Here is a 22656-nt window from a genome sequence, read left to right as displayed (position 1 = left end):
CCGTCTGCCTAGCCTATGCTGGTTATTAATTATAGGGTGACCTTACGTAATTTTTTTGGAGGTCCTTCATTTTAATTACCAGGAAAAGGTAAGTATACAGCTTTGAGCTGATATTAATAGCCTGTGAAGCTCCATGGGAATAGCACCCTTCCCAGACTAAAAACATCTGCCAAAGGCTATGTGCTTTCCCTCTGCTGGTTAATAAAATGTTAGTGGATCATATTAAAATCACATTGCAATCAAATCGCATTCACATGTAAATTGGATGTAAATTGGATGATATATGTTAAACATCGGGTTGTACTTGCATGAAAATTGCATGTCACTTGTCCCACTTTTCTAGACCGAAATAGGACTTTTTTCACAGTGATGGGTATGAGCCCTAAGGGAGTAACCCGCTGCTAATTAGTACAGAGGAGATGTGAGAATGACCTGGCACTGGAGCCAGATGAGTGCCATTGTCTTTTACTGGTATGGCTAAATTCTGTTTACTTTCACATGGTGCACACAAGTACATTCTGCATTTATTCTGCTTCCATCAGCAAGATTGATTACTTCATTGTTATTTTTGTACGGTTCTGTGAAAAATCTTCTCTTTGTTGTCACGTGACTTGCTGCTCCAGAGTTGATGCACCTCATTGTCACTTTAAAGGTGCCTTTCCAATTATTTGCACATGGATCTGAGATTGCAGCTTTGACCTTTTGTGTAGTCCACTTTGAACATTGTTTCTGTTGTTCTGTTTTTCATGTTGCACAGACTTTCTTTACATGTCTTTGTTGAAACTGAAACATGCTCTAGTTTCCATCATGTGAGACCTCGCCTCTGTTGCTTTAAGGGCTCACTATCGATTTTCCCTGATGAGTGCTATCTGTGGTTTTTCACGGATAGCACTCGTATTTATAGTATTCTATGGGGCTGTGCACATGTTCGATGTTTTCTCCAGACTGAGAAATGTTAAATTTTGATCCATGTGCCGGAATCGGAAATGTAAATGTACAGATCTGTGAAAAAGATGGGACTGCTCTCGGATGACATACAAGTGCGGCATGATTTTCACGGACTGACAGAATGGAAAAGGTGAAGAAATTTTGTTGTTTATCTCCACATCTAAGAAAAACTGAGATCAAGCTCTGATCAAAATCTAATCACAATAAATCAGACCGTTTTTATCAGATGTGGAAAAATCGGTTGTGAGAACCTACCCTAAAAACAATTCCACTTTCACTTTTTGAAAAGTCCTGAACAAGTTTCTTTCATCTCTGGAATTCATCTATAAGCATGGTTTTTAAAAGTTCTGTTGTCAGGTGTATCTTAACCCTTGGCTGTATTGCATTAATCAGGTAAACGTCATGGCAATTTGGCTGCAGCATGGCTGTTTTTTATATCACTTACTGATCTCAGATGTACAATCACTTCCAGCATCATACTTATTTTCTTCTGCATAACATGTTCTCTACTGAGCTTCAGTTTATACAGTTTTAAGAGTACAGTCATTTCCTGTTTACAAACAAAAGGCATTCTGTATTTTGTTCATTACTCAAATATGTATGTAAGTTGGTACAGGACTGGGAAGGAAAAAAAACTTAAACTCACATCACCGCTAACTGCTTTAGCCGCCCGCCATCCAGTTTTCTTCTTTCCATCATCGCACTCCGCATCTATGGGCTCTTCACTTTAGGGCTCTTTCAGACATCAGTGTGTCCGGTACGTGTGTTGACAGTTTTCACACGCACCAGAGACACTTACACACATAGACCCATTCAAGTGATTCCACGAACCGTGTGTCTGCAGGCAAAACAAAGTAATGTCTGGGTTTTTGTTTTTTTTTGAAACATCATTTTTATTGATTTTGTAATGAAGTTGCATATTACAAGTTATAAACGTTGCATTGAATTGTTACAAAGAACATATTTAAACCTGCTTATCACCTAAGCCTGAATAGAAGCAAAAATAAACTTAACAAATATAAAATTATCAAACCCCTTTACGTCCACATTTTCATAGATTACATTGACTGAAATCAGACACCTTATCTCCAGCTCCACTTTATCCTCCATTTAGCTCATATAACACATTTCAGTTTACCCAGATTACCACTCAAATCCTCTAATAGATACCAATCCGAATCCACAAGGGTGCTCATTAAGTCTTGAATTTCTCTGGTGGTCAGTGACATTTCTATAAACACTCTCCATTTTTTAAAAAAATTTTTCGTCATTTTATCTTTATTTCTTTCTGTTTCTCTTTTTTCCAAAAATAAGACCGATGTTAAACCTTCCTTGATCTCTTTTATCCCTGGGAGTGTTTTAGCTAGCCAGTGTTACAGAATTAGACGTTTTGTCACCATTGCAATGGTGTGAAACAAGTCATGTAGCCGTCCCCCTCTTGTTTTACCCGTCGTAAAGTGAAACAGCCAACACAATGGATCCACTTCTACCCATATCCCACATATCTTCAGATACATATCCTGTAATGTCTGTTTTAAGTAGCAGCATGGGCTGCAAAAAACGTCCCGCACTCGTGCACACTGATGACACAATCAGTGTCATCAGTGTAACATGTATCGTTGCCTGGGAATCAGTGGAACTGTTCGCGCTGTTCCTTGTGCTGGGTCCTGAAGACAGCTCACATCATTGTCCCCTGCTCTGCCTGTGATCACCGCAGACATGGGGACAAAAAATCACATTCCCACCTTAACACCTTATCCCCTGAAGCCATTGTCTCCTGTAAACAAACAAACAATAAACAACATCACTCACCTGTCCGAAGTTGAAAGAATCCATGGTGTTCCACAGCATAATCCATCTGTGTGACATTTGCTCATCAGTATGATCGGTGGCCTGAGGCGACCGCTCACCCTAAAAAGCTGGGGAGAATGGCTCCCTGCAGGGAGACTGGGCCTCACGGTGAACTGCGGTGAACTCAGTGATCTCAGCGCTGTACTGAGACTTTTTTTACATGCTAACGGTGATCCCTTTCTGAGAGTCAGTGGCTTGTGGACACATGCATCATTGTGACGCTCAGCAGCTCTGGAGCAAGCGCACATATGAAATGAAGCTGGGACATACACCCAGATTCAGTGGTCATGCCTGGAAAGCTGTCATTGCACAAGCGTAGGATCTACTGGGAGATATTGGTGACATATGGAGCAGTGAAGGGAAGGCACTTGACTGACCATGACTGGAAAGCTAGAGATCCCCATCCCAATGACTGAAACAGAAGGTATGTGGTGCAATCATCAAAGTATAAAAGTGTTTTTTGCTAAAAATACTGGGATGTTTTGCTTGAGAAAAACATGTTAGTGATGCAATGTGCATCAATAACAAGACATTGTGGGCAGTTAAATATAAAAAAGACGTAACAGGTTCCCTTTAAAATTGCTCATTTTGGCCTTCTACCCAGTTAACTCTTCTCTTTTCCATTAGGTCTACAACATCTCATGATTAATCACAAACTTGCTGATTCTTTCTAAGCTCTAATCACGTGATGTCATAGACCTAATGGAAAAGAGAAGAATTAATTGGGTAGAAAGGCAAAATGAGAATTGTAAGTACATGGTGCTATATAATATGATGATTGCAATGTATTAAGAAGATAAAAACTTTGATGGGCGTGCTTATTTAACTTGTGCTATGTTGTGCTCTTTCTATGTTTGTCTGGTACTAGAACCTGTTAAAGATTTCAGCTTTCAGCAGAATCATTCAGCACTCAGACACTGTGGGAGAATAAAGTGTTTTACTTGGGACATACAGCAACTGTTATCCTCCATCATTGAAACGTGGCGGATTACAGAAAACAAGTGCAAAACAGACCAAAGAGGTCACACAACATATCATCAACGTACTCTAAAACAAAATCATGCTTCTGTCAGTCTTTTACCACAGCATAAGCCAACAGCTATTACATATACGGTATATCAGATTGGAGTATATATATTCTATATATATACTCCAACATGATATACAGTATACTGTCAGACATCAGTGACTGTGTAGAGACATTGGAAAGCTAGATGGAAGAAGTCTTGCTCTTGCCTGCCTGCCTGCCTCTGGGGTAAAAGAGCTTGCCATGTTTAGGGTGATATACACAACAGGGAAAATGATGGGTTTTGAGAAAAATATTTTTTGTTTGGTTTTTTTTTTTATTCATTAAAAAAAACTGTTACCAGATATTATAGGAAAATCTATAGCAAAATAAGAAACCCACTTCAAACAATGTAGGTTTGTTTGTGGCGTTTTTATGCTCTTTTGGTGCATTCTATGAATATGGCTTTTTTTCCTCTGCATTTATAAGATAGGAAGAGCAAATGTTACAAGTGCGATGAATAGAAAAAACACGGAATTGAAATTCATGACATCCAGAAGAATTGTGGATTGGAGCCTGCACTAACTGTCTTTATATGGATTACTTAAGTCCCTGATGTCGATGTTTCTGAACATAAAGGATGAATATATTATTGATGCCAATAATGTCTGTGGAATTAATGGCGCTATATAAATGAGTAAAATAAATAAAATAAATGCTATAGGTGTACATCACCGGACGGTGTATTAGTACTGAGCAGATGGTTACTTGGTAGGTGGCTGTGTGCACACATCGGGTGTCATTGTCTTTCTCCCATTAAAATTCCTGTCAGGTTTCTGTGAGGAATTCAATTTGTTCAAACAGGAGGCACAAAGGAGTGAGCTAAGGAGACCTGCGGACTGCGGTGTATGTGTGCATGCATTGCCTGTGGAAAGATGTGCGGACGTAGTGTGTTTCTTTTCGGATATATGTATATGTCACCCAGTATAAACAGCGCCTGCAGAGCTTTCAATGAGAGCAACACATGGGGAGAAGCGGTGTCACAGCGGTGGGAGTGAAGGCAGCGAGTGGCTCGGTGGAGAGGCTAAATCCACATGGAGCCTGTGTATGCGTCTGAGTGTTAGATATTGGGATTTTTCCCATGTGAGGAGTCGGCTTTTGTATGTTTAGCATGAATGTGTTTACACGGTTGGAGCATGCTCTGCCCGCACAGGGGGACGTTTACATTGTGCGGCTGTGTTCTGTGTATGTATACCGTGCCGCCAAGGATTTGTGTGACAGCTTATTTATGTAGCTGTGTATGCGTGCGACATTCCACATCTTACAAACTTTGATGAGGCGAGTGCGCGCCTACATGATGTGTACAGTAATGTGCGCTGCGGCCGCTGGTCATGTGACTGCAGTGAATCTCTTCCATCTCCAGGTGCCTCACGTTGTTTCTTCACATACAGCATAGATGGTGTTTTCTAATATGATTTTGCCACACTGCAGTATATTTGTACATGTTGGAAGCGCAGTGCGAATAATGAAGGGTTATAATCATGACCCCATGGTTTATCACATCCCCCGCCACTCTCACTCTCCTCCTTTCTCTCCTCTCCCTCCTTTAGACTTTCCTGATTTTTTTTTTTCAACATTTTGTTACATAATTCAGGCAGCATTTCTGTCGCTTCCCTTCTCAGTTCTTTATTTTAATGCCCGAGAAGCCTGTATGTATGGTAGGGGTACAAATAGTAATCTGGGTTTCCTAGGTCCTATCGGAGATGTAACCTCTGCAGATATCCGTATCTTTACTGATTATTTTACATACTCCTTTGGTATAAAATTCAGTAGGTTACCAAATAAATACAGTTATCCGCACTGCAAGAATTTCATTAGACCTTATACTGCATAGCATTCTATGTGCTATATTATTCATTTACACCTGTATACTTAGAAAATTCCCTTATGAATCGTATTAAACGTACTTGCTAACGGAGGCGCCTCTTTTGATGTTTGGACTTGTAAATCAATATATATATACATACATGTGTATATTCTTGGATAAGAGCCTCCAGGGGAAAAAGGGTCAAGCTGAATATCAGATGAAGAATGGATCATAGAAAAGAAAGAGATATCTGTGGTATGTATGTATTGGAGGTTCAATACATATTTCAACTACAGTCACATCCTTTGTCCTTGACACAATTGTCAGAAGAGATGTGTCATTGAGGTTCATTCACCTGTGCGCCTCATCTTCATCTTGATAACGCACACATACTGTACATACACTAACAAGAGGTGAATTTGACAGCCTTTTGAGCCTCATTTTGCAGGCAGACACTGACCAGCCATGAGATTACATTGCTTGCCAGAATCACTCATTTGCTTTACCTTTCACTAATATGTAAATGGTTATTCTCATGAATAATGCACTATACTGGAGATTCATCATTATATCAAAGGTATATTTTGCAGTAAACTTTGAGCTAATTGCGTATTACACGTTTACAAGGTTTATAGAATATATCAGATGACTCAATTACTCAAACTTTTTAGTATTAGGGTTTTTGTCAAAGTGAAATAGGGCTTATTAACCCATTGCGGGGTTTTTTCTGCGTTTTTGCCATGGAAGATTTGCAGCATTTTACAGTACCAGTTGGTATATGTGCAATGTGTAAGAGCACATTCACACCATAGCCATTTCAAAGACAAAACCCATGAAAAACAAAACAAAACAAAATGAGCATAAGTAAATATTAATGATGCATGTAAATAACATAGAGTACTTAGTTACCACTATTCTGATTAAAAAAAAGAGTAAAAGCCTTCACACTGCAACATGTTGTACCCAATCGGGACGGTCTTGTCGAAACCCGGTGAAGCGCAGTTAGCGCAAAACGGCTGTCATTTCAAAATGTCCTCCACTATCCTCCTGCCGAAGCTGTTGTTCCAATGCTTGAATAAAGGAAATTTTTAACCAGAGGTTGAGTGCAACCCATTTTTTCTACTTTTGACATTGCAACCTTTCTTTCATGTACTCCCATAGTTGATTATGATTTGCTGACAGGCGGATAAGGAAAGTTTCAGCAGCTCCCAGCCAGGGATTTAGTACCAGTAAGTCCTCTTCCTCTATGTTCCCATGATCCTGTCTTGTGCCCAATGATTTTGTGATGGTAGAACCCAAACTCACACCAATCAAAAGTGCTGTTGAAGACCTATAACATATCAAAATATTTGTAAAAGTTTAATTATCCACTAACATTCATATGCAAGGTAGATAAGTCAAAAGACTTTGAAATATATTTTAGGCATGTGGAAGGAAATTAGACTGCACACAAGTTCAGAATGAAAATACTGATAAATCTCACATATTCATCTGATCATATTCATGCCCAAGACACAAGTAGTCTGAGCATTTTGTCCCATCAACTCCCTAGCGACTACCGATAGGCATTAAAATGGCGTCCGCTAAGGGTCCTTATTCATTCTTCGCCGTTTTAAAACAGAGATTGATTCCAATACCCCTTCTCCCTGTTACCCCCTTCTTTCATCCCTCTTCTCCCTTCTAATCCTCCCACCCTCCATAAAAAAAAATTCCCTCTTTCTATTTCTAACCTCTGTGTTAGAATTTTCTGAATAATTTTTCATTTGCTGATATGAAAATTTAGGTAGTTTCTTTTTTGCAGCTGCAATGTTGAGTGACTTGTTTATATTTCCGCATGAATATTGCTATCATTACAAGTTTTTGTTAAGTCCGACATATTTGATCTTAATATATTTGGTTTTGTGTAATTTTTTTTTTTATGTATTTTCAAAATTGATTAATAAAAACAAATCGAACATTAAAACAGAGATCGGAAATCAGGCTGTAACGCCCCCCAGAGTGGGAAAATGATGGCCGGATCTTCCTGTCCTCGATCATGTGATCGCCATTATTGAGTGAAGAACGGTGAACACAAAAAAAATGCACGCTGTTACGATGATTTCTCTCTCTTCTGACATGATATACATGTCAGAGGAGAGAGAAATGTTGCTTCCAGAGACCCCCTGGTAGCACCTCCATCCCCGGACCCTCCTAATCCATCCCCCAGCCTGGCATCATCTTCTTGGGAAAAAAATGATGGGCGCATGTGCCGGGCGCCTGCCGAGATATGCCGGCCAGTACCCGGCAACAATAGGAATTTTTTCACATTGGTTCTTTTTGATCACTGTGATAGACTCTATCACAGTGATGAAAAGAAAAAAAAAAGATTCAAAAAGATATAAATAAACTGGAGCAGTGGGCAACAACTAACAGAATGGTTTTTAACAGGGAAAAATGCAGAGTACTACATCTGGGCAATAAAAATGAAAAAAGCATATACAGAATGGGAGGAATAGGGCTAGGCAACAGCACATGTGAAAAAAGACTTAGGTATTCTAATAGATCACAGACTGAATATGAGTCAACAGTGTGATGCGGCAGCAAAAAAGACAAATGCAATTCTAGGATGTATTAACAGAAGCATACAGTCTAGATCACGTTTCATCTGGAATACTGTATCCAGTTTTGGGCACCACGTTTTAAAAAAGACATCAACAAACTGGAGCACGTTCAGAAAAGAGTGACCGGAATGGTGACCAGTCTGCAAACCCTGTCTTATGAGGAAAGGTTGCAAGATTTGGGAATGTTTAGCTTGCAGAAGACAAGACTGAGAGGAGACTTAATAGCTGTCTATAAATATCTCAAGGGCTGTCACATTGTAGAAGGATCATCTTTATTCTCATTTGCACAAGGAAAGACTAGAAACAATGGGATGAAACTGAATGGGAGGAGACACAGATTAGATATTAGAAAAAACTTTTTGACAGAGTGATCAATGAGTGGAAAAGGCTGCCACGAGAGGTGGTGAGTACTCCTTCAATAGAAGTCTTCAAACAGAGGCTGGACAGACATCTGTCTGTGATGATTTAGTGAATCCTGCTTTGAGCAGGGGGTTGGACCAGATGGCCCAGGAGGTCCCTTCCAACTCTACGATTCTATGAAGTAAATCAAATCCCCCTTTGTCACCCCCTTAGTTAGATGAAGATACTAAAATCTATATTTTTTTCCATTCTTTGAAGTTGGGATTAAGGTTAGGTTTGGGGTTGGGGTTAGGGTTGTGTTAGGATTGTGTTAGGGTGAGGGTTGCGTTAGGGTTAGGGTTGTGTTGTGGTTAGGGTTGTGTTGTGTTATGGTTAGGGTTAGTGTTGGGGTTAGAATTGTTTTTTTTCAAACGTAAAAAAAATGACGATATGACGGCTAGTGTTGAGCGCAAGTACTCGCTACTCAAGTTTGCATTGGGTGCTCAGGTATGCACGGAGTACTGTGGATCCCCGCATGGATTTTTGGGCATCTAACAGCCGCAAAACATACGGGGCAGAGGCTCGAGCATATCACTCAAGCACCCACGATATTTGGTGCATACCCAGGCACCCAATGCCAACTGGAGTAGTGAGCACTTGCGCTCAACAATAATGACGACCTATTTAATATGACGACCTCATGTTATCAAATTCTGTCATACCTGTGCTTACTATACATCTGAATAAAATCCTTGAGGGGTGTGGTTTCCAAAATGGGGTCAATTTTTTATTATTCCAGCAAATTTTATATTCAAATTTAAATGACATTCCTTCCCTTCCGAGCCCTGCCGTGTGCCAAAATAATAGATTTCCCCCACATATAAGGTAATGGTGTACTCAGGACAAATTGCACAAGAAATCTCGGAGTCCATTTTCTCCAGTTACCCTTGTGAAAATAAAAATGTTTGGGTCTAAAGTAATTTTTTTTGTGCAAAAAAAATTAAATGTTAATTTTTTCCTTCCTCACTTTTCAGTTCCTGTGAAGCATGTGAAGAGTTAATAATTCTCTTGCGTGTGGTTTTGAGCACCTTGAGAGATGCAGTTTTTAGAATGGGGTCACTTTTGGGTACTTTCTGTAATTTGGGCCCCTTAAAGTCACTTCATAAGTGATGTGGTCCCTAAAAAAACGATTATGTAAATTTTGTTGAGAAAATTAGAAATTGCTGGTCAACTTTTAACGCTTCTAACTTCCTAGCAAAAAAACTATGTTTCAAAAATTGTGCTGATGTAAAGTGAACATGTGGGAAATGCTATCTATTAACTATTTTGTGTGACATATCTCTCTTATTTAAGAGCATACATATTTAAAGTTAGAAAATTTCTAAATGTTTGCCGAATTTCTGTTTTTTTTTCACAAAGAAATGCAAGTCATATCGAAGAAATTTTACCACTATCATGAAGTACAACAGGTCACGAAAAAAAATTGTCAGAATCAGGGGGATCTGTTGAAGCATTCCAGAGCTATAACCTCATAAATTGACAGTGGACAGAATTGTAAAATATGGCTTGGTTATTAAAGTCAAAGTGGTCTCGGTCATTAAGGGGTTAAAGCCACTACTGTAGATAAAGGGCAGTAGAAATCTGCTGTGGAAAAATCCACTGCATGTGAATGAGGTTTTGTATAACTCCAGTTACCAACCTTGTACAGTAAATATGTTGCAGGTATTTAATAGAATCATAGAATCGTAGAGTTGGAAGCGACCTCCTGGGCCATCTGGTCCAACCCCCTGCTCAAAGCAGGATTTAACAGAAAACTTTTATTTAACAGAAAACTAAAATCCGCTAAAAAGCTACCATGTCTGAATGTGACTTTACACATACCGTATATGCAATGTAGTTATGTGGACAAAGTAGTGACCATGGGGGCAGAAGTGTTTTTAGACTTTCCGATAATCCTAAGGGGCCCGTCACACATAGCGAGATCGCTGATTTTGTGACGCATCAGCGATCTCATTAGCGATCTTGCTGTGTGTGGCACGCATCAGCAACCGCCCCCCCCGCCGGGTATCGCTGATCATGCTGGAATGTCCTGGGCCATTTTTTGATCGTTGGTCTCCCGCTGATCAGCGAGCTCCCAGACGCTGGGAGCTGGTACCCAAGGTAAATATCGGGTAACTAAGCGCGTGCGGCGCTTAGTTACCCGCTGTGTACCTTGGATACCAGGGTGCTCGGGCTGGGAGCTGGTATCCAAGGTGCACAGCGGGTAACTAAGCGACGCGCGCGCTTAGTTACCCGATATTTACCTTGGATACCAGCGTCCTCGCTGGTCCTGATCGCTGGTGTGTCTGCCTGTTTGGCAGCTAACCAGAGATCATGTAGCGATGCACCAGCGATCCTGACCAGGTCGTATCATTGTCGGGATCGCTGGTGCATCGTTTGGTGTGACGGGACCATTAGAAGCACACTACAGGCTCTCCTCTCCTTACAAGAAAACAACAAGCCTTCTTCTACAGTGTAGATAAGGTTTACATTTAAGAGACTTTTAATGTGAATGTTCTTAATTTGCTATTTCATTAAGCCATTATTTTGTACAGTTACATTGAATATCTAAGCAGTGTAATGTAATATTTTCTAGGTGTCTAATGGGATGGAAACAGTTAACCTTTTTTGCCTGTCTATATAGAGATTCGAGAAGCCTTCAAAGTGTTTGATCGAGACGGAAATGGATTCATCTCCAAGCAGGAGCTGGGCACAGCAATGAGGTCTCTGGGGTACATGCCCAATGAAGTGGAACTGGAGGTCATTATACAGAGGCTGGATATGGATGGTAAGGCCTGGGAGCAGTCTCTGTACTTCATCTTTATACTTCACAAAGGAACTAAATACTTCTTTTATACCTTCCTCCAGCATAGGGCACTGTCTCCATATCTTAATCTTAGTGGATAGCAATCTGACAGTAGTTCCAGTGAATAATCATGTTGTGTGCTTCTTAGAATCCTCAATGTATGTTTTGTATCTTGGTCTCTGCTCATACTTCTTTTGCAGTGCATGTCAGAGATACCGTATATGTCTGGAAATGCACTTGAGATACTTCTGATATATGTCACTACAGTATATAGGCATACATCAATATACATTGGTCATTTACTTATTTTTTACAAAATCAGTATACTGCATTTTATACCTCTTTCCAGAAGGCTCTGTGGGGAAAAAAGCACAGTAGATATTGTTACAACAGGGTGCTTCTACTCAATACTGAACAAAGGGTCTGAATACTTATGACCATGTGATATTTCAATTTTTCTTTTTTAATAAATTTGCAAAAATTTTTACATTTCTTTTTTTTCCGTCAAGATGGGGTGCAGAGTGTACATTAATGAGAGAAAAAATGAACTTTTTTGAATTTACCAAACAGCTGCAATGAAACAAAGAGTGAAAAATTTAAAGGGGTCTGAATACTTTCCGCACCAACTGTATGAAAGACAGAAAAAAAACACATACCTCCTGTTCCCTCAACACTCCTGTGCACTGACTCTCAACAGCAGCGTGATGAAGTGACGTAATTTATTCACTGCTGTCTGCATCCTGAGGATGCGGATAGCGGTTACAATGGGGATTGGCGGACGAACACCGGGCAAAGGCATGGTGTGGCCCCTGGACCACTGTTTTTAGCCCTACGGCTTTCTCGGTCCACACGTCGCACTTGAACAGCCAGAGGGCCGGATGTAGCCTGAGGGCCACACTTTGTCCAGCTGTGGCTTAGAGAATCCACATTACCAGTTGAGCCCATAACAAAATTTTCAGACCATGGATTCCATAGGTGCAGCATCATCAACACCATTTTTGCTGGATGCAGAGGACATATGTTGGCTGATCATGCAACTGCTGTAAGTGAATGGTTGTACACGCTGTGTGAGACTTCTCAGCCCATATGGGCACACTGCCTGCTTTTACTCCACTGGCTCTTCAACACGTCCCTCACTCATCTTCTTTTCCAAGAGATTCTTCTTGAGGAACACCTTCACATTTGCCTACTCTGTCTGTTTTGATGAATATTCTAAGGCCTGCCAGGGCTTTGTAAATCAATGCACCCTACATTTTAACCCCTTCCTGACATCCGACGGTATATCCCGTCCATGGGACCTGGGCCCCTATGCCCATGGACGGGATAGTACGTCGGGCGCGATCAGCGGCGCCCACGTGGTGAGCGCCGCTGATTGCGGCCGGGTGTCAGCTGATTATCACAGCTGACACCCGGCACAATGTGTCAGGGGCGGTCACGGACCGCCCCCGACACGTTAACCCCTTGCACACCGCGATCAAACATGATCGCGGTGTACCGGGAGTTAAAGGGAAGCATCGGCAGGGAGGGGGCTCCCTCCGTGCTTCCCTGAGCCCCCCACGGCAGCGCAATGTCTCCTTTCCTCCAGGCCCCTGAATCCAAGATGGCGACGGGGGCCTGAGGAAGCTGGCTTCCTCAGTGCCTGCAAAGCGCAGGCATGAGGAAGCCTTCTGCAGTGCCTGTGTCAGATCGCTGATCTGTGATGTGACAGATCAGCGATCTGTCACAGGACAGTGATGTCCCACCTGGGACTATTTAATAAAGTAAAAAAAAAAATAAAAAAAAGTGTAAAAATAATTAAAAAAAAATCGCCAAATAAATTAGAAAAAAAAAATATATATTCCCCCAATAAATCCATTTTTTGGAAATAATAATAAAAAAAAATAATAAAAGTACACATATTAGGTATCGCCGCGTCCGTAACGACCCGCCCTATAAAACTGTCCCATTAGTTAACCCCTTTAGCGAACCCCTTAAAAAATAAAAATAAAAAACTAAGCAAAAAATAATGATTTATTATCATACTGCCAAACAAAAAGTGTAATAACGCGCGATCAAAAAGACGCATATAAATATCCATGGTACCGCTGAAAACGTCATCTTGTCCCACAAAAAACGAGCCACCACACAGCATCATCAGCGAAAAAATAAAAAAGTTATAGCTCACAGAATAAAGCGATGCAAAAATAATTATTTTTTATATAAAATAGTTTTCATTGCATAAAACCGACAAAAACAAAAAAAACGACCTAAATGAGGTATTGCTGTAACCGTACTGACCCGAAGAATAAAACCGCTTTATCAATTTTACCGCACGCGGAACGGTGTAAACGCACACCCCCCAAAAGAAATTCATGAAACGCTGGTTTTTCTTCATTCTGCGTCCCAAAAATCAGAATAAAAAGCGATCAAAAAATTTCACGTGCCCGAAAATGGTACCAATAAAAACGTCAACTCGTCCCGCAAAAAATAAGACCTCACATGACCCGGTGGGTCAAAATACGGAAAAATTATAGCTCTCAATATGTGGTGATGCAAAAACTATTTTTACAATAAAAAGCGTCTTTTAGCGTGCGACAGCTGCCAAAAATAAAAACCGCCATAAATAGTAAATCAAACCCCCCGTTATCACCCCCTTAGTTAGGGAAAAATAATAAAATAAAAAAAATGTATTTATTTCCATTTTTCCATTAGGGTTAGGGCTAGGGTTAGGGCTAGGGGTGTGTTGGGGTAGGGTTAGGGCTAGGGTTAGGGTTAGGGTAGGGTTACGGTTAGGGCTAGGGTTAGGGTTAGGGCTAGGGTTAGGGTTAGGGCTAGGGGCATGTTGGGGTTCGGGTTGGAGTTAGAATTGGGGGTTTCCACTGTTTGGGCACATCAGGGGCTCTCCAAATGCAACATGGCGTCTGATCTCAATTCCAGCCAATTCTGAGTTGAAAAAGTCAAATGGTGCTCCTTCCCTTCCAAGCTCTGCCATGCGCCCAAACAGTGTTTTACCCCCACATGTAGGGTATCAGCCTACTCAGGACAAATTGGAAAACAATTTTTGGGGTCCAATTTCTCCTGTTACCCTTAGGAAAATAAAAAATTGGGGGCAAAAATATCATTTTTGTGGAAAAAAATGATTTTTTTATTTTCACGTCCGAGTGTTATAAACTTCTGTGAAGCACTTGGGGGTTCAAAGTGCTCACCACACATCTAGATAAGTTCCGTGGGGGGTCTAGTGTCCAAAATGGGGTCACTTGTGGGGAGTTTCAATAGTTTAGGTACATCAGGGGCTCTCCAAACGCACATGACACCCGCAGACCATTCCATCAAAGTCTGCATTCCAAAACGTCACTACTTCCCTTCCGAGCCCCGACGTGTGCCCATACAGTAGTTTTCTCCCACATATGGGGTATCAGCATACTCATGACAAATTGGACAACAACTTTTAAGGTCCAATTTCTCCTGGTACCCTTGGGAAAATAAAAAAATGGTGACTAAAAGATCATGTTTGTGGAAAAAATACGAATTTTTTATTTTCACGCCCGGGCGTTATAAACTTTTGTGAAGCACTGGGGGGTTCAAAGTGCTCACCACACATCTAGATAAGTTCCTTGGGGGGTCTAGTTTACAAAATGGTGTCATTTGTGGGGGGTTTCCACTGTTTAGGTACATTAGGGGCTCTCCAAAGGCAACATGACACCCGCAGACCATTCCATCAAAGTCTGCATTCCAAAACGTCACTACTTCCCTTCCGAGCCCCGACGTGTGCCCATACAGTAGTTTTCTCCCACATATGGGGTATCAGCATACTCAGGACAAATTGGACAACAATTTTTGGGGTCCAATTTCTCCTGGTACCCTTGGGAAAATAAAAAAATGGTGACTAAAAGATCATGTTTGTGGAAAAAATACAAATTTTTTATTTTCACGCCCGGGCGTTATAAACTTCTGTGAAGCACTGGGGGGGTCAAAGTGCTCACCACACATCTAGATAAGTTCCGTAGGGGGTCTAGTTTCCAAAATGGTGTCATTTGTGGGGGGTTTCCACTGTTTTGGTACATCAGGAGTTTTCCAAACGCGACATGGTGTCCGATCTCAATTCCAGCCAAAAACGTCAAATGGCGCTGCTTCCCTTCCGAGCTCTGCCATGCGCCCAAATAGTGGTTTACCCCCACATGTGGGGTATCAGCGTACTCAGGACAAATTGCACAATAGCTTTTAGGGTCCTTTTACCCTTGGAAAATTAAGAATTGAGGGTGAAAAGATCATTTTTGTGGAAAAAATATGATTTTTTTAATTGTATGGCTTTATGTTATAAACTTCTGTGAAGCCCATGGGGGTTCAAAGTTCTCACCACACATCTAGATAAGTTCCTTAGGGGGTCTAGTTTCCAAAATGGTGTCATTTGTGGGGGGTTTCCACTGTTTTGGTACATCAGGAGTTTTCCAAACGCGACATGGTGTCCGATCTCAATTCCAGCCAAAAACGTCAAATGGCACTGCTTCCCTTCCGAGCTCTGCCATGCGCCCAAATAGTGGTTTACCCCCACATGTGGGGTATCAGCATACTCAGGACAAATTGCACAATAACTTTTAGGGTCCTGTTACCCTTGGAAAAATAAGAATTGAGGGTGAAAAGATCATTTTTGTGGAAAAAATATGATTTTTTAATTGTATGGCTTTATGTTATAAACTTCTGTGAAGCCCATGGGGGTTCAAAGTTCTCACCACACATCTAGATAAGTTCCTTAGGGGGTCTAGTTTCCAAAATGGTGTCATTTGTGGGGGGTTTCCACTGTTTTGGTACATCAGGGGTTTTCCAAACGCGACATGGTGTCCGATCTCAATTCCAGCCAAAAACGTCAAATGGCGCTGCTTCCCTTCCGAGCTCTGCCATGCGCCCAAATAGTGGTTTACCCCCACATGTGGGGTATAAGCGTACTCAGGACAAATTGCACAATAACTTTTAGGGTCCTGTTACCCTTGGGAAAATAAAAATTGGGGTGAAAAGATCATTTTTGTGGAAAAAATATGATTTTTTAATTGTACCGCTGTACGTTATAAACTTTTGTAAAGCCCTCGTGGGTTCAAAGTTCTCACCACATATCTAGATAAGTTCCTTGGGGGGTCTAGTTTCCAAAATGGGGTCACTTGTAGGGGGTTTCTACTGTTTAGGTACATCAGGGACTCTCCAAACGTGACATGGCGTCCAATCTGAATTCCAGCCAATTTTGCATTGAAAAAGTCAAACGGCGCTCCTTCCATTCTGAGCTCTGCCATGCGCTGAAGCAGTCGTTCCCCCCCACATATCAGGTATCTGCGTACTCAGGACAAATTGCACAATAACTTTTGCAGTCCAATTTCTCCTGTTACCCTTGGTAAAATAAAAAAAATTGAACCTGAATTATTTTTTTTATGAAAAAAAGTTAGATGTTCATTTTTTTTTAAATATTCAAAAAAATTCCTGTGACGCACCTAAAGGGTTAATAAACTTCTTGAATGTGGTTTTGAGCACCTTAAGGGGTGCAGTTTTTAGAATGGTGTCACTTTTGGTATTTTCTATCATATAGACCCCTCAAAGTGGCTTCAAATGTGATGTGGTCCTAAAAATAAAATGGTGTTGTAAAAATGAGAAATCGCTGGTCAACTTTTAACCCTTATAACTTCCTAACAAAAAAAATTTTGGTTCCAAAATTGTGCTGATGTAAAGTAAACATGTGGGAAATGTTAGTTATCAAGTTTTTTGTGTGCCTTATCTCTGTGATTTAAGGGCATAAAAATTCAAAGTTGGAAAATTGCGAAATTTTCAAAATTTTCGCCAAATTTCCGTTTTTCTCACAAATAAACGCAAGTTATTTGAATGAAATTTTACCACTAACATGAAGTACAATATGTCATGAGAAAACAATGTCAGAATCACAGGGATCCATGGAAGCGTTCCAGAGTTATGACCTCATAAAGGTACAGTGGTCAGAATTGTAAAAATTGGCCCGGTCATGAACGTGCAAACCACCCTTGGGGGTGAAGGGGTTAATCTCTTTCCCAAATATTTTTTTTCTCATTTGGCAAAAGTAGCATATTTTTTCTTTGCTGTCAGGAGATGCTTTGGGCCACATCATTACCGTAATGAGATGATCTTGTGTTGCACTCTTTACCTACCTTGATGTCCATTTTCCATAGAGCTTTTGATGAACCAGTTATGTCAACCCAGTTGCTGACTCAAAGCTGGCTTAGACAATAGGTTAATTCTGTAGGACATTATGGAATCAAATTCCAACTCTGACATCAGAATCTTCTATGCTAAACTATTCAGTCGGATCAAGGGCAAACTTCCTGGTAGATATATGCCATCTTCCTTTGAAGATTTGAATTCTATTGCTATAATGGGGATTTACATTTTAAAAAGAGGTAAAGGGAAAATACTAAAAATTTTACAAAGTCAGAAATTGCACAGTAGAGAATCTGCAACATCTCTTCCCGGGGAGAGGCCATACAGGAACCCATTAAAATTAGTTGGAAAAAGGGGTCTGCCTTAAGATTATATCACCTGCCAGATGGACTTTGTTTTTGTGGTGAAAAGAATCACTCTCGCATGAACTGTTCAAAACTGAAGGCCAAACAGGGAAGCTTTAGACCATAGAGTAGGCAAAAAAGGAGCGATCATCTTGGAGTTAACACTATCTTCCATTAAAGGTGAGTGCAGAGTACCTACATTTATTATCTTTAATTCATCTACGTTCTCTCGGGACAAGCCTTTTTTTTATTACAGAGCTAGAAAGAATTTTATTGACCTCTCTTTAACCAGAAGGCTGTATATTTGCCTTAGAGTGATCTCTGTGGATGGCATTAAAACTTATCTCTGTGAATGGGTCCATAATTCCAGGTTATATCCATAGTTTTGGACTGAGAAGGTGACTCGTCGATTTAGGCCACTTCATGTAGAGGACTTTTTTTTTAACTTTGCCACTTTCTGATGTGCCAGTTCTTTTGGGACTTCTGTGGCTAATAACTCACTCAAGTTATTGATTGATCGTCCAACTAGATTGCTCAATGAGGATCATCATGTTTTCAAAACTCTACCTCATTCACCTTCTTTGGTATCCTGGTCTCCCTTCACTTCCTACAAATTGCTTGCTTTATTACCAGGACTTTTCAGACATCTTTATCAAGTAGAAGGCAGAGTCACTGCCTCCACATCTTTCGTCTGATTGCGCCACAGCTCTTCTTCCAGGTACTGAACTAAGATGGAGAGTTTATCCTATTACTCTCTGACACTGAGTTTATGTCTGCTAAAATTAACCTCTTGCTGACATTGAACGTACTGGTATGTCCAATATAGGGTCTGTCTTTGATGCGGAGTCAGATGTGTTATTCTGCTATCATCTTGCTCTAATAGCAACAAGCATTGCTGAGCTCTGTATATGCTGCTGTTAATTCCTTAAATGCCACTGACAAACTCTGATAGTATTATTTACATCATGCGGCCCAAGGAGGCATGTCTTTCCACTTGCTCATCGACCACCCCCATGACTAGACTGCAGGGGAATGATGGGTTGCTATGGCAGTTGGGGGTCTGCCTACCATGACTCTGTTTTGTTGAAATCGAGCCAGTGAGATCGTGAATCTTGCTATAGCGTACTGTTGTATTGCACTATATAGTAAATTCATTTGGATGATTGCTGGTTCAAGTATTCTAATTGGGCAAAAACAACTTCTCAAAACCCAAGTTTGTGTCAGTCTCAAAACTTTTGGCCACAATTGCACATCTCTGCTAATCTTGTGGTCAGCCATTTCCTAGCTGCAAGTGCCTGATTACATATACATCTCTACTAATTCTTTGGTTAATAATTTCCCTGCTGCAAGTTCCTGATTGTGTATACTGTTCTGTATGTCTCCTATCCTGTTAGTATTGGTTACTCAACTCTTCTGAAATCTGGCTTCAGATTGCAACTTCTTTCTGCTGTAAAGGTATCTGATTACCTTCACATCTCTGTTAATCATGTGGTTAAACATTCCCTTGCTGTAAGTGCCTGAATACATATACAGTGGGGAAAAAAAGTATTTAGTCAGTCAGCAATAGTGCAAGTTCCACCACTTAAAAAGATGAGAGGCGTCTGTAATTTACATCATAGGTAGACCTCAACTATGGGAGACAAACTGAGAAAAAAAAATCCAGAAAATCACATTGTCTGTTTTTTTTTCATTTTATTTGCATATTATGGTGGAAAATAAGTATTTGGTCAGAAACAAGCAATCAAGATTTCTGGCTCTCACAGACCTGTAACTTCTTCTTTAAGAGTCTCCTCTTTCCTCCACTCATTACCTGTAGTAATGGCACCTGTTTAAACTTGTTATCAGTATAAAAAGACACCTGTGCACACCCTCAAACAGTCTGACTCCAAACTCCACTATGGTGAAGACCAAAGAGCTGTCAAAGGACACCAGAAACAAAATTGTAGCCCTGCACCAGGCTGGGAAGACTGAATCTGCAATAGCCAACCAGCTTGGAGTGAAGAAATCAACTGTGGGAGCAATAATTAGAAAATGGAAGACATACAAGACCACTGATAATCTCCCTCGATCTGGTGCTCCACGCAAAATCCCACCCCATGGGGTCAGAATGATCACAAGAACGGTGAGCAAAAATCCCAGAACCACGCGGGGGGACCTAGTGAATGAACTGCAGAGAGCTGGGACTAATGTAACAAGGCCTACCATAAGTAACACACTACGTCACCATGGACTCAGATCCTGCAGTGCCAGATGTGTCCCACTGCTTAAGCCTGTACATGTCCCGGCCCGTCTGAAGTTTGCTAGAGAGCATTTGGATGATCCAGAGGAGTTTTGGGAGAATGTCCTATGGTCTGATGAAACCAAACTGGAACTGTTTGGTAGAAACACAACTTGTCGTGTTTGGAGGAAAAAGAATACTGAGTTGCATCCATCAAACACCATACCTACTGTAAAGCATGGTGGTGGAAACATCATGCTTTGGGGCTGTTTCTCTGCAAAGGGGCCAGGACGACTGATCCGGGTACATGAAAGAATGAATGGGGCCATGTATCGTGAGATTTTGAGTGCAAACCTCCTTCCATCAGCAAGGGCATTGAAGATGAAACGTGGCTGGGTCTTTCAACATGACAATGATCCAAAGCACACCGCCAGGGCAACGAAGGAGTGGCTTCGTAAGAAGCATTTCAAGGTCCTGGAGTGACCTAGCCAGTCTCCAGATCTCAACCCTATAGAAAACCTTTGGAGGGAGTTGAAAGTCCGTGTTGCCAAGCGAAAAGCCAAAAACATCACTGCTCTAGAGGAGATCTGCATGGAGGAATGGGCCAACATACCAACAACAGTGTGTGGCAACCTTGTGAAGACTTACAGAAAACGTTTGACCTCTGTCATTGCCAACAAAGGATATATCACAAAGTATTGAGATGAAATTTTGTTTCTGACCAAATACTTATTTTCCACCATAATATGCAAATAAAATGAAAAAAAAACAGACAATGTGATTTTCTGGATTTTTTTTTCTCAGTTTGTCTCCCATAGTTGAGGTCTACCTATGATGTAAATTACAGACGCCTCTCATCTTTTTAAGTGGTGGAACTTGCACTATTGCTGACTGACTAAATACTTTTTTTCCCCACTGTACATCTCTGATAATCCTTTGGTTAATCATTTCTCTGCTGCAAGTGCCTGATTGCATATACATCTCTGCTATAATTAGCCAAATCCTTATTGCGAGTTCCTAATCCTATATACTTCTCAGCTGTTCCTGTATGTAACTGCCCTCCTGTCTCCACCTGCATCTACTGTTTCCAGCTTTACTTGCCCATCTGTCATCATGCATGTCCTGCTGTCCTGGTCCTCACTGATCTAACTATTTTCCATTTATAATGTCATAGTTTTAAAGTTAAAAGAAGACACAATTCCATAGAGTTCAACTTGTAACTTAATACGTTGATTAAAAGGAAGGCAGAAATCCATGATTCAAATACTAACTGACGCTTATAAGGAGGGACATTATTTCTTGAGTCCTCATATGGCAATCAGACTACTGTAGTTCATTATTGGCTCTGGTCTATGCTGCTCATCCTCTCTATTGACTTAAAGAATTCGACTCACCTGTAGAGACCAAAGAAGTATAATAGCTTCATTCCCAAATATAAAATCAGTCAAACATTCTTAATCTTGTCAATCAGGAAGGAAAGATTAGCTCTTTTGGGCCAGACTGGAACATGTATTGTGGTTGTACTTGAGCCCATTCACTTTGCCTGTTCCCATCCTTTGGTAGAACTTGATAGACATTTGTCTTTTTTCAACAGTACTATGTAACTATGTCCAAGCTATATACACGTTGAAATATGACAAACCAATTATAAAAGTTAAATATAGTCAGAAAACTTTTAGCAGGTAATACTGGACACCAACATCTATCTTTCCCTGTAGTTATTCAATGTACAGTGGTGGTTGAAAGTTTGTGAATGCTTCAGAATTTCCACATTTCTGCATAAATTTATCCTACAAATGTATGGGATTTTCACACAAGCCCTAATAGTAAATAAAGAAAACCAAATAAAACAAATGAGTTCCTAATATTAGACTTAGAAATTTCTGTAAATGTTCTAATATCACCTATCAGTGAGTAGCAAAATTATGTGAATATTTAAGATTAGCAGATATTTTGAAAGTGAAATTAGCGTGTGGCATTTTTATTCAATAGGTTGACAAATCAGGTGTGATTGGTTGACCTGCTTTATTATAAAGAATTGGAATTTTTTAAAGTTTGACCTTCACAACACATTTGCCGAAGTGAATCATGGCATGAATTAAGGACATTTATGGGGACCTCGGATAAAGAGTTGTTGATACTCATCAGGCTAAAATAAAAACAAATCTAACAAGTTTGAAGTCACCCAATCCACAGTATAACAGATTGTGTACAAGTGGAAGCAACTGAAAGCCATTTTCACCTACCCTGGGAATAATCAACCAACAAAGATAACTCCAAGAGCAAGAGGTATACTAGCTCTCAAGGTCATAAAGAAAACCAAGGTAACCTCTGAACAACTAAAGGCCTCTCTAACTTTAGCTAATGTTAATGTTCATGAGTCAACCAACGGGAAGACACTAAACATCAATGGTGTTCATGGTAGAATAGCAAGAAGAAAGCATCTGTTCTTCAAAAATAACATTGCTGCTTGTCTGCAGTTTGCTAG

General features: G+C 40.5%; 1 protein-coding gene across 1 annotated transcript in view; it reads left to right on the top strand.

The window, feature by feature from the left end:
- CABP7 (calcium binding protein 7) overlaps positions 1-22656 on the top strand; it is a 201150-nt gene that overhangs the window by 116416 nt on the left and 62078 nt on the right. The window contains exon 2 of the mRNA XM_073554072.1: positions 11295-11438. Within this exon, the coding sequence (XP_073410173.1) occupies positions 11295-11438 (144 nt within the window). The remainder of the gene's footprint in view (positions 1-11294; positions 11439-22656) is intronic.

Source organism: Dendrobates tinctorius, unplaced genomic scaffold (genome assembly GCF_039654945.1).
Source record: "Dendrobates tinctorius isolate UK_male_01 unplaced genomic scaffold, ASM3965494v1 ptg000206l, whole genome shotgun sequence".
NCBI lineage: Eukaryota > Metazoa > Chordata > Amphibia > Anura > Dendrobatidae > Dendrobates > Dendrobates tinctorius.
Note: the sequence above shows the minus strand (reverse complement) of the source record. Positions and strands in the feature narration are given on the sequence as shown.